Source organism: Phoxinus phoxinus, assembly GCF_949152265.1.
Source record: "Phoxinus phoxinus genome assembly, chromosome: 4".
NCBI lineage: Eukaryota > Metazoa > Chordata > Actinopteri > Cypriniformes > Leuciscidae > Phoxinus > Phoxinus phoxinus.
The window spans coordinates 37,151,219-37,163,507 of NC_136879.1; the positions used below are offsets into that span (position 1 = coordinate 37,151,219).

Consider the following 12,289-nt stretch of genomic DNA (forward strand, 5'->3'; position numbering starts at 1 on the left):
TTGGTATTTAATTATAATTATTATACCAATGTAACCTTCATTTTAAACATTTAATAATTTAAATTATTATTAAAATTCTAAGAACATTCTTCACAGTTTTCGGGTATTGAATTGTGCACTGATCTTAAATCGCCATCTAGTGTCCATTTCCCGACAGAACAGGTTTAATAAACCGCGTTATCAAAATACTTTTCCTCGCGCGCACACCAGCGCCAAATTAACCGTGACGTGGGATGTTCTTTCATTTCTTTCATCCACACTCGAGAGGGTGAAGTGTCACATTCAAGACACAAATAAAAGAAACCCAATGTGTCGATATTATGCTGTTTGTTGTTGGTGAAAAGACACATTCTCAGGGCATCTGTTTGGACTCAATACCGTATCCTGGGGGTTTACAGCAATGGGACCCTCGCCATTTTATTCAACTCTTTTTTCCGTTTTTATACTCATCTCATTGTAAAGTAAAATCCTTATTGTGAAGTCAAATATATTGACTGAATTCCACCTGACACCGGTTCCTCTCACGCATCCAGACACATCTGCCCTCATAGTCTCTCTTTTCCTCAGGGTAGGAACCTGTGGAGTCTCCCTGTGTGTGTGTGTGTGTGTGTGTGTGTGTGTTTGTGGATGAGGAGCAGCTGTACCTTCCTCCACTGACTGAATGTGTGTTCAGGTTTGATTGACAGGCTTATCCTGGATGACATACATTTAGCAGCACCAGGCTGACAGGCCACCAGCACACTGAGAGGTGAATATATATATTCTATAAAAAATATGCCTATATAAACCTGATGCTCATTGTAAATAATGAAATATGATTTCAAATCGGTTGTTTTCAAAAGTTCACAATCTATTTGACATTGTTTGATATATGTGAATGATATAGCAGTTTTTATTTATTTATGATCAGTCCTTACAGTCGTGTGGTGTGAGGCCCTTGATTCAGTCACACTCAACTTCTGGTCTTATAATTATGTATTTATGTATGCAAGGTATAATAGAGAGGGAGGAGTTGGGGTGGAGGAGGGATGCTGGGAAACTGGCGTGGGACAGTCGGCTCTATGCCTCCTCACGCGCTGATAGATTACATGTGCCTCCCAAACTCATTATTTCTGTTCATTAGATTACGTGTGCCTCCCGAAAACATCATTTTTTTATTTACAGGTGCCACTCTGATGGTACTGTGTGATGGACAGGCCTCTGAACATCTAGTGTCTAAAAGTTTTACACAGTTCTGTAAAGGCAATTCCACATGCTGGAGTTATGATTCATAGGCTTGTTTCACAGAGAATGTCCTGGAAATATTTTTTTTTATGTTTTTATAAACTGATGCGCTATTAAGAGTGGTATATATATACTTTTAATGGTCACTCTTGCATCCTTTCTTTAAGCTGGGTAGGCTATATGACCAAGCACAAGCATGATTTAAAAAAAAAGTGTCTCCTTTTTTATTTAGAAAAAGAAAAGTCAAACAGCTCTAGGAAAAACACAAAGTAAATAATGACAGAATTCAGATTTTTGAGAAAACAATATATGAGGCTTGTCTTCTAATATACTGTATCTCAGATATTATCAGCATATTAAAAGTGGCCGTATTCGGTTTTGCATTTTTACAGAATTTTTTTTAACCTAAAAAGCTTGAGCACTATAGGCAAAAATAACAGCAGAACAGCAATAAAGAACAGGACAGAAAGTTTGATGCATAGAAATATATTTATTTTCCCAAGCAAAATATGTTTATGAGAAAAGTGATTATAAAACCATTAAAAATATTGTCACCCAAGCATAAAGAAAAGAGCTTTTTAATCTATTTTTTTTGAAAAGCATTGTAGTTCACACAGCAGTAAACCCATCGGGTCATAATGCCAGATGTTTCCGAAAAATAGCCTTTATTTACTGGTACTTTTCCTTTATCCGGGCTTTCAAAATGTTTTATTTGATATAAGCTCCTATTGATGATCAGAGTCACTAATAAAACATTAATTTCTTTAATCAAATCGAAGGTGAACATTTTCTGTCCCCTGCAAGAATTTACTCATTATGTAAGAATTGTGCTTTTTGAAAGAAAAAGAAAAAGGCAGCGTGTGAAAGGTTATATGAAAAGGCATGAAAAGTCTCAGCAGCGAACTAGCTCATCGGTTCATTTAAAGCATCGCTGTCAAACAAGAAACTCAACACGAGTGAGCATGTGAGATCTATTATGTTAAACATTGGTTATTCACTGCTGTGTTTGAACCTGGTTTTCCACAAAGAATACAACTTCTATAGTTACAGCGGTAAAGCGGCACACGATCAGCAATCTTCTTTAGTTCAGTCCCAAGATTAGGGTTGACTTGATCCGGTGTGTAGATATGTGTGAAAACAAAGGCTTTAATTCCCTGGTATGCTTTTAATTCATCAAGACCTGCTATAATATCGTTGTTAATACATCTGCCTATACAGGGAGAGATTAAGGTGTAGAAAACCACACAACCCTCCTTGTTTTTGTTTATCAAGTGTGTCAAAGGAGAATTATCTTGAGGATTCATCAGTAAATACTCTGAATGTGCATCTTTATGAACCCCTGCAGCGATGAGTTCAGTTCCTTCGTAGACTTTCTTGCTGTCACGTTGTATATAAGGTTCAACCTTTTCTGATGGGTCATTCGTCAGAAAGTTGCTTTTTTTGGGTCTGAATCCGCTTTGGCACTGCTTCTGTGGGACATTGATGGCTACTGCATACTGGCCGTTGTTTTCATAACTGGATTTAAAAAAAAAAGATCCCCATTTACATATGCAAAGTAATTGAGAAATCAAACAAGGATGCTGGGACTGTAACAGAAAAACTTCAACAGTAATGATAACTCATTGTACTCATTGTGGGTCATTTTTATGTTTCTGCAATCATACAAAAATGTATTTGTGCTATAGGAACATATTTAAGTTATTATCAATGAGTGAGATCACATTGTCGTTGTTAGCTACATAATGCATATACTAATGTTAACAAATACAACCTTATTGTACAGTGTTACCCGTTCATTTCATACAGCAACATGAAAACGTACTTGCAATGAAAAAATTTTTTAATCCTGGAAAGGGTGTTTTGGTCCACATCTTCATTCTCCACACTTTGAATACAGGAAAGCAATATAATCCCGAGAAGGACGCTCAAACACACAGAGGAAACCTAAAAAGAGCAAAAATATAAAATAATCATCAGTCATAATTCTCCTCTGTGTAATATAGTTATTAGCAGAATGGCTAAAGTCTGATCTGAGGCGTGTCCGGTGTCCCACTCAACTCTCCTCCACTCTCCTGTTTTGACACTGGAAATGATCTTCAGGCTAAACTTAAGCAGATTATGGCTCATGTTCCTCTCTTCTGCTGTGAGTGAGATCAGTGTGTGTAAAGGACACACTGTCATGGGCTGTCATAACCCTAACCCTATAACCTGCTGTCTCCAAAACAGAACATGCAGTAACATGATGGATATGGACAATATGGAGCAGAGGAGAATAACAGTGTTTAACAGAGAGTTGTTTACAGTTACCGTAATTAGCCTACATGATTATGAGAGAGATTAAAATCTGAAATGTTCTTCTGCAGGTGTTAAAGGAATTTTCAATTAATTTAGCTTTCAAATTAGCTGAAAATATGAATCTTTCTTTATAGATGCATCTAAATTATATTGTTCCGATGGGCCCTATCATGTAGGCCTACCCGGCGCAATGCAGGCGCCAGGCGCGTGTTTTTTGCTTATTATAAACTATAATAAGTATAATAATTAATAATTATGATATTATATTATATTATTATATTATAATTATTATTATAATAACTCAATTTAATTTATTTTATTATTATTGTGGAATCCGACTTGTGCCGTAGATGGTCTGCTCGCGTGCACGAGGAGATCCGTTTGCGCCATTTACAGAAATCCGTCAAGTAAATAGCGAATCCGCCAAGTGGTTTGTAAAGGAAATGGGAGATGAGACTCTGATTGGTTTATTTCACGTTACGCCCAAATCACACCCAGTACTAACTAAGAGAATAGTGACAAATGCGCGCCGACCATTTTTCTCGTCGTTAAATTAGCAGGAGTGGATTCAGACACGTCTTAAGTGCACTTGCACTGTGTATGGCTCTATATTTACATCACATTACACAATATTTTTAATCAAGAAACATAGTTTGTGAAATGTAATATTTTGTATTAAATTGGTTTTCTCATAACTTTGTACAGTATATTACTAAGTTTTGCTATTATAATTTTTTATATATAAAAAAAACAGTAATAAAAATGTAAAGTATAAGTGGCTTGTGCATCAAACAGCGTAACATCAACCGTTGTTGTGTTCCAAAAAATATTGTTCTATAACTCCTGGTTAGTGCATCCCTTTGATGTAGTTTTGGCCTGGAATTAAACATTCTAAAATTGTAAAATAGCATATTGTTTAAAAATATGTAATAATAATATTTATTATTATTAATTAATAATACTTATTAATTATTATTAATAATAAGAGTCACAGTAGTATTACTAGGCCTATAATTAACCTGATGCTGATTGTAATTGATGAAATATGAAAATATTAAATATGTTTAAAAAATTTGCTGTGAGTCTTGTGGATTTGTAAAAGGACCGGTTTGACAATGGGTTTGCATCATGCATGTGAATCATCTGACATTTTTATCATAGAGAATTCATATTATATAATTAATATTATATTATATCAAATATTATGATATTATATTATAAGAAAAAGAAAATGTTTTTATTATTATTATTATTTAGTATTAGTAGCCTATAATTTACGGAGCCCCGCACATGACATGCAGGGGAAAAAAATAGTAGGCTAAATCGTGCGCACAATTTATTATTTGCTAAATTTGCTAGTTTATAAATTGAGTGAACAAATTAGTAATTGTGCACATGATTTAGCAAATCGGGGGGAACGAGTTAGTAAATTAGTAAATGTATTGCAGCGCCTTGTGCTCTGTTTGACATTTACCTTTGTGCATGTGAATGATCTAGCAGTTTTTATCAGTTGTTCCTTAGACTTGTGTGAAGTCACAGGAGGAGACACGCAATATTGATGCTGTTTTAGAACTAATAATGGCATAAAGTGAAGAAGTATGAATATGACCTACCATGTTATCTGTTGCTGAGATCAGAAGGTTCAGAGATGTTGTGTGAATCTGCAGTGAAGCAGGAGTGATGAGGAAGAGGAAGAAGATGCTTTTTATTCTGACACTCGACCAGCCCTCTTCTTCAACACCACGAAAAGACCAATTAAAACGCTTCACACTTTCATCACTGACTCCTCTAATGATGTCACGGAGCATCTTTGTGTGTCTCGCCATGTACGGTATGTTAAACTTTCTCAAAATGGTCAATAAGAAATAAAACAATTAATAATTCCTTCAAGAACTTTAAAAACTGTCACAGGTTCCTCCAATAAAGCTATGGATTTAAGGCAGGCAATTGTCTTGGGCCTGAAATAATGCGCAGGAACATAAGTTCTACGTTTCCGCGTTCATCAATACGTGATGCGTCGGGTCAAAGGTCACTCTTCCGCCGCAAATCGTTGTGTACGGCCGACTGCCGGAAGCTAGTTATTATCTAATAAAGTTTTAAATATGGATATCTTTCTTACAAAAACACATCGCTTCGCTTCAAAAGTTATGTTTTAGGACTAGGTGAAACAATCTCCTGTTTAAGACCTGAGGTATGAGTGGTGACATGCATCCATCGGAGTGATTTCCTCACTGTGCTGGTGGTTGAGTGGGATGAAAAAAAAATTTTTTAAGCTTCATCGGGGTCATCAGGTGGGCACCCTCCTTCTCTGGTGTTTCAATGATAGGCCCACAACACCTCCAGAGGGCTCATCGGCAGCACCTGGCGTCCCAGGTGTGCCCCCCTCTGCTTTCAACACGTGCCACAGGTGATATTAGGGGCCCAGTTGGAGTCTCCCCTTTTCACCCATAGCCATCGACTTGCTTCTTCTGCTGCACCTGAGAGGGCTTTGATGGTTTGGCGTAGGGTTTGACCTCACACTCCCAATTCCTTAAAAAGCCTTTATTAACCCCCGGAAGCTGTATGGATTATTTTTTATGACGAATGCAGTTTTTTCGGTCTTCAAAATCCCCCACCCCCCACCCCCCCCATTAACTGCCAAGGAAATATAGCATTGTGTGTTATGTCATTTTTGTACTTAGCTTGTGTTCTTTTACAGTCTTATTACTCTCTGTGATTCATCTATAACCTCCAGTGTGAGGACGGCTGCTGGATTGGCATTTTTTGTATATCGTGGACTTTAGCAGCTACGATGTCTTTGTCTGTGTAAAGTTGCCAAAGAAACACTTGTCACTGTTAAACACCAGACATGTTTCCACAGATCTTTCCATTAGACTTATCAGATTCCGATTCGAGGAATAATGTTTTTTCTTCACTGGCCACGAACAATCATGCAGATGATTCTTTTCTATATCTTTGCACATAGTAATTTACTTCTGAAAAAGAAAAAAGAAAAATCAGACATTCCAGGTCTGCAATAATAATAATAAATATGATCAGTGAAATGCGACACTGTTTATCAGATTGATCTGTTTGGTCTTGTGAAAGCAGCAGATTTGATCAATTTTGCAATGTGTTGCAGCAACTTCGTCTGACACCTTATCTCTGTACATGTGAATGATCTGGCAGTTTTTACAGATTCAGTCACACTCAGCGATCAAATGTGTGGGGAAATTATTTTCTTTTTTGTCTTTCATTGAATGTGTGAACAGGGTAGAAGAATCAGCCGCTATTTACCGTGTTGAATTCAGAAGAAAATACAGTGAAATAAACGTATACATATTTCTAAACCCAATAGAAAGATCTTTGAGAAACCACAACAATATAATGGAGTGAACTACTGGAGACATCAGCCCTCAGACATGACACACAAGCCCAAACACACACACACACTACAACATTTTACACACTGGAGATCATTTTAAAACAACACTACAAAAACCAGGAATACGCTAGATATGCTGGTAACTTGTGGTTCATGGCACATGATGAACACAAGAAAAGACACAACAAACGCACATTTTTATTCCTTAATGTACTGTACAGTACAATACACCAAACAACACAACTTCTTAATAAGCCTTCTTGATTTAAAAATGTTTAGATATTTGGACTGGAAACATGACAAAAATACTAAGAAAAGCATTTTTTCAGTGTCGTCTCATCCTACACTCTAAAAAATGCTGGGTTGTTTCAACCCAATTTTGGGTAAAATATGGACAAACCCAGCCGTTGGGTTAAATTTTTACATTACATTTTTAACCCAACGTTTGTGTTTGTCCATATTTTACCCAAAATTGGGTTGAAACAAGCCAGCATTTTTTTAGAGTGTATGGCTTCATATCTGTAACAACTGGTAAAAATTGCCAGATCATTCACATGGGTGTCAGATGTCAGCACAACATATATTGCAATACAACACATTGCAATATTGATCACAACTGCTGCTTTCACAAGGCCAAACAGATCAAGCTGATAAATAGTGTCGCATTTCACTGATCATATTTATTATTATTATTGCAGGCCTGGAATTTCAGATTTTAGATTAAAATTATTTTCACAAGTAAATTAAAAAGTAAAACAAGCCTCTGTGTTGCACGCCAAATTAGTGGCACCAACTCTTTGAAAGATGCAGTTTTGCTACACTGTAAAAAAACACATTCTGAGTAGTAAATAAAACAGATTATTGATGTACGTTTTACAGGAAAATACTATTTCTGTCTTATTTTACTTCTAATTTAGTATGTTACTTGCCATTTGATTGTAATTATTTGTGAAAATTCTTTCAAAGTAAGTCCTACACCAATGCTTTTTTTTTTTGTGAACACAAACACTAGATAAGAAAATAAACTAGATAAGCATGACTCATGAGCAGAATTTAACATTTCCAAAGTCTACATAATAAATTGGCAATAGACAAAGGACACATGCGTGATTACATTTTAGACACAGAACATGTGTTCAAAAATAATAATTAACATAACTGTATGTGTTTGGTGAGTAAGAATTCTGATTAAATAGCCCAATCAATGTTTGCTGGGCAAAGACTGTTTTATGAAAGATATGATGTGCAAATCATTCATTAACATGCCACGCACGTTTGATCATTGACAAAAGCATTTTTCGGAAATAGAAAAGTAGTGATTTCTTTTCAGGCAGACAGAAAGGAATCACCTTCCCAGTGTTTCTCTCCACACAATTCTGACACTGCATCACATTATCGTTGATGTCACACCGATAAAGAGGCACTTCTGCATGAATCTTTAGGAGATCTTTTTCCATATCCTTCCTCCAGGTGTCCTTCTGCCAGATCTTTTCAAACACAAAAACATTCATTGCATCTTTTCGGATATTCTTCCAGTTTGAAAGACCTGGCAAAATATTGTCTTTGCTCTGAATGCACTTCGTCACACAAGGCGAGTTGTACGAATAGAAAACTATACAGCTGTTCTGATCTGCCAGCGCTAGAAGTTTGTCCAGTGGAGATTTACCTACGGGATAGAGCAGAAAATGCTCAGCGTGTTCCACTGGTTTTGGTGTTGGTCGTGCAGCAATGACATTTTGTGATGGAGTGCAGAGCACACATTTCTCTGTTAGTGAGAATATTTCTCACATGTTCTGCATCCTCCGTGCTGAACACACTCTGGATATCAGATCCTTCTTGTGTGCACTGAGACTGTGGGACAGAGATCGCTATTGCATACTGAACATCAGGCTTGGTCCTTGGCTGGACACTGGAAGACATTATCACAGTTTTCAAGAAATGGACATAGATATTTTTTACCTTGCTCCTTTTTTAATGTTCATCAACTCAAAACTTTGTAAAAGCATTTTAATTGAAAACTAAATATTGATTTGAATTCATTTGACTTCTGTATAAACAAACTTACTTGTCATTAAAATACTGGATCATTCTAGCAAGGACGGCAGGGTTCACATCGCCCTGAATGCTTTGAATACACACATGAAGCAGGCAGAGGACGACGACACACTTCAATGATGCCTGAAGAGAAAACATCACTCACTTCAGCACAAAACTTGAGTTCAATTCATGCAGGAGATGATCTGAAGGACCAGTGTTTAGAAAACAAAATATTTGTTATGTTTACTTATTAAATTGAAACTTACCATTGTGACTGCTTGAATTATGAGGAAGAATATGCTTTTATTTTTAGATATATGAAGCTCTGTTGTTTCTCTTCTGATGATCAGGAGGAAATGAAGCATATATAAAGACCCGAATGTAAGTTTATCATTTACAAATTCGATTAGTCAACTAGCATTGTAAACATTTGGTTAACTGTTGAGAGATTGAGTGAATGCATAGATCAGTTCCTGAACATTTTCACACTAGACCTGAATGACATTGAGACTGACCACAAAGATGAACATTTACCTTTAGCTCTTTATTAACCTTCAGTTTCACTGAAGAGCAACAATACACAGAGTGTTTCACTGAAGTTGTTTTTTAACCTTTGGCTAATATAAGCAGCATCAAGGCTATTTCACACGATTACGGCTGTTACTTTCAGTGTCGACTTGATCAATTATTTTATGTACAGTGATGGAATTCTTAATCATAACTAGCATGTCTTTTCCTTGCAGGATTAATATTTATATGCTTTTGAAACCTAAATGTCCCAAACACTTTAGCCTAAGTCAGCGTGTGTGTGTCTGAATCATGTCCGAATATAACAAAAGGGGAAATTAGCCTAACCTAGACAGATATCTAAATTGATAAACTCATGATTTTAAGTAAACAATAGATCCAGATTTGCTTTTACCTAGTAACAAAAGGGTTTGCTGAATTGTATATATGAAGAACCAATCATATTGTAGAAAAATTATATAATGAATAATGCCACCTTTGCCAAAAACATTTGTATTATTTTTGCTGTTGGGATTCTCTCTGAAATTGGTCTGGAATCCGTGATTAAGGCATATTTGAAGGCATTTTCTGTAGTCTGTTTGAATATTGATACACAGTAGGTTAGTGTAACTAGAGATCTTATTTCCTACAGTAAGTGATCGCTTTAATTGGGGTCAAGACACTGACCGACTCAGCCAACGTCGTTTAGGAGACGAGTTAGAGGATAAATATTATTGAACGTTGATCAGGAGATGTTAAGGGGCGTCGATTAGGAGATGATCCAGGTAAACTTAAGTCTGGTGCGAAGGGGAAAAATCTACAACAAGCGTCAGGTGTGTAGCAACCATTATAATCACTCTTTGAACGAACACAGACTGAGTGACAAAACAAGTTTATTTAGGTGTGAGACATACAGTGATTTGAAAATCACTCATTAACATACTGCAGTATGATTATTGACATAAAATGCTTTTTTAAGACACACAATTTAGATTTAACGTCTCACTGCCAGCATCTTCACACTTATAGCATTTCATTTGACTATTTTCCTTCACACAACGATAGAGAGGCACTAGATTATTAATCTTTGCAAACTGATCTCTGACACCAGTCCCTTTGCGCCAGATCTCTTGGAAAACTAAAGCTTTAATCCCAGTTTTCTGTGTGTTTAACCAGTTTGAAAAGTCATACAAAATAGTGTCAGCTTTATCGTTTATGCACTTTTCTATGCAAGGTGAGTAGTAAGTATACAAAACAACACATTGATCATCATTTGGCATTCTCAAAATTTTGTCCAGGGGAGATGTATTTGTGGCATCCATAGGATAGATAAGAACATATTCAGGACGCAATGTTTCTTCAGAGGAACTGGTCATTTGGATCCAGCTCGGCTTTGCAGCAGCGAGACTGATTAAGTCTTCGGTGACTTCACAAAGCCTTCGCTGACCATTAGTCTTGAAATCATTGAAGGCACTTTCCATTTCATTCATGTTGAAAATTGAATCAAGACTGAACTGTTCTGTACACTGTTGATATGGGACCCTGATGACTACAGAATACCGATAAGGCCTGTCATGATTGGTTGGCTGTAACCTAGAAGACAAAAATCACAAATATTGTCGTTTTAAAACTTGTTTCTGAAACAGATCAATATAATTTTTCCTTGCATGTGCACTGTGGCAAGCAGTGCGCGGCCGAGAGCCGTGTGAACGGAGCGAGCCATATCGACCTCAAGGCCCACAGAGCAGCTCAGGGAGGATAAAAGGACGAGTGAAGGAAGAGAGAGGACCAGGCCTGGACTTTACGTTGTTGTTGTTGTTAAAAGATTTATTATTGCCTTTATTATGATAGGATAGTGAGTAGACAGGAAGCGAATTGGAAGAGAGAGGGGGACGAGATCAGAAAAGGTCCACGAACCAGGACTCAAACTTGGGTCGCCCGAAGCGCAACGACGCTATATGTCGGCGCTCTACCCACGAGGCTATCAGAACCGACATGTTGTATTTAGTTTATATTTCTGCGGTAGTCGTCCATGAGGGGCTACCGCTTTACTTTTGTTTTGAGTTTGTTTATTTTTGGATTAACGTTTTATGTTAAACATTTGCCAGTTCCCGCCTCCTTCTTCCCCTGAGCCTTTAACTCTGCTACATACACATTCAGCATTACAGTTTTTTACGATCGCTATGACAGTTTTTTCAATACATTTAACAATTTTCCTAAACTCTTAACACACCAACACACCTAAAACACACAATTGTCAAAACGGTTAATTCCATGCTCAAAATCACACATTGTAAACTAAACTCCAAAACTAATTTTCAAAATACAATAATACACTAACACAATACACTATGTCTAACAAAACACTGCAAACATGTTTCAAAATCAAATAATTGTTCAAAACACTAACACATGTTCTCTTCCAACAGGAACATGTAGTCAATCATAACACAATGACAAAAAAAAACACTAACATCAGCTGAAATTACAGAAACTGCATTATGTTATGTGTCAGGTCTGCTAATAGACAGTATCTTGTATTGATCATAGATTGTGTTTTGCACTGTAGTTTCTTTTTAAGCCTCTATTTATTTTAGTAAATGCATGCATTTTGTTTCTTTTGCTGCAGAAATTCAATACAAAAAATGAATGACCATCTCAGAGTAGCTTTATGTACAGTTTATGAAAAAAAAAAGACAGAGACAGAATTGCTGCAGTAAATACTTTATTTGCAAAAGGACATTACTGCAAGATATACCTCTCACTTGTCCTGGTCCTTGCCCTTTCTTTCTTTCTTTCTTTCTTTCTTTCTTTCTTTCTTTCTTTCTTTCTTTCTTTCTTTCTTTCTTTCTTTCTTTCTTT

At 36.5% G+C, this 12,289-nt stretch overlaps 1 protein-coding gene and 1 long non-coding RNA gene across 2 annotated transcripts; both read right to left on the reverse strand.

The window, feature by feature from the left end:
• Window positions 1–1,583: 1,583 nt before the first annotated feature.
• On the reverse strand, window positions 1,584–5,198 carry LOC306997001. Its single transcript, XR_013797233.1, has 3 exons — window positions 5,133–5,198; window positions 3,047–3,168; window positions 1,584–2,739 (listed from the first exon to the last, which is right to left on the reverse strand). It is a non-coding gene; the product is annotated as an uncharacterized lncRNA (long non-coding RNA).
• Window positions 5,199–7,065: 1,867 nt separating this feature from the next.
• Window positions 7,066–9,300, reverse strand: LOC306996982 (uncharacterized protein). The gene is given in 4 exon segments (XM_079609970.1): window positions 7,066–8,650; window positions 8,652–8,792; window positions 8,949–9,061; window positions 9,187–9,300. Coding segments are annotated over 4 exon segments (870 nt in total). The 5' UTR covers window positions 9,286–9,300; the 3' UTR covers window positions 7,066–8,133.
• Window positions 9,301–12,289: the final 2,989 nt, after the last annotated feature.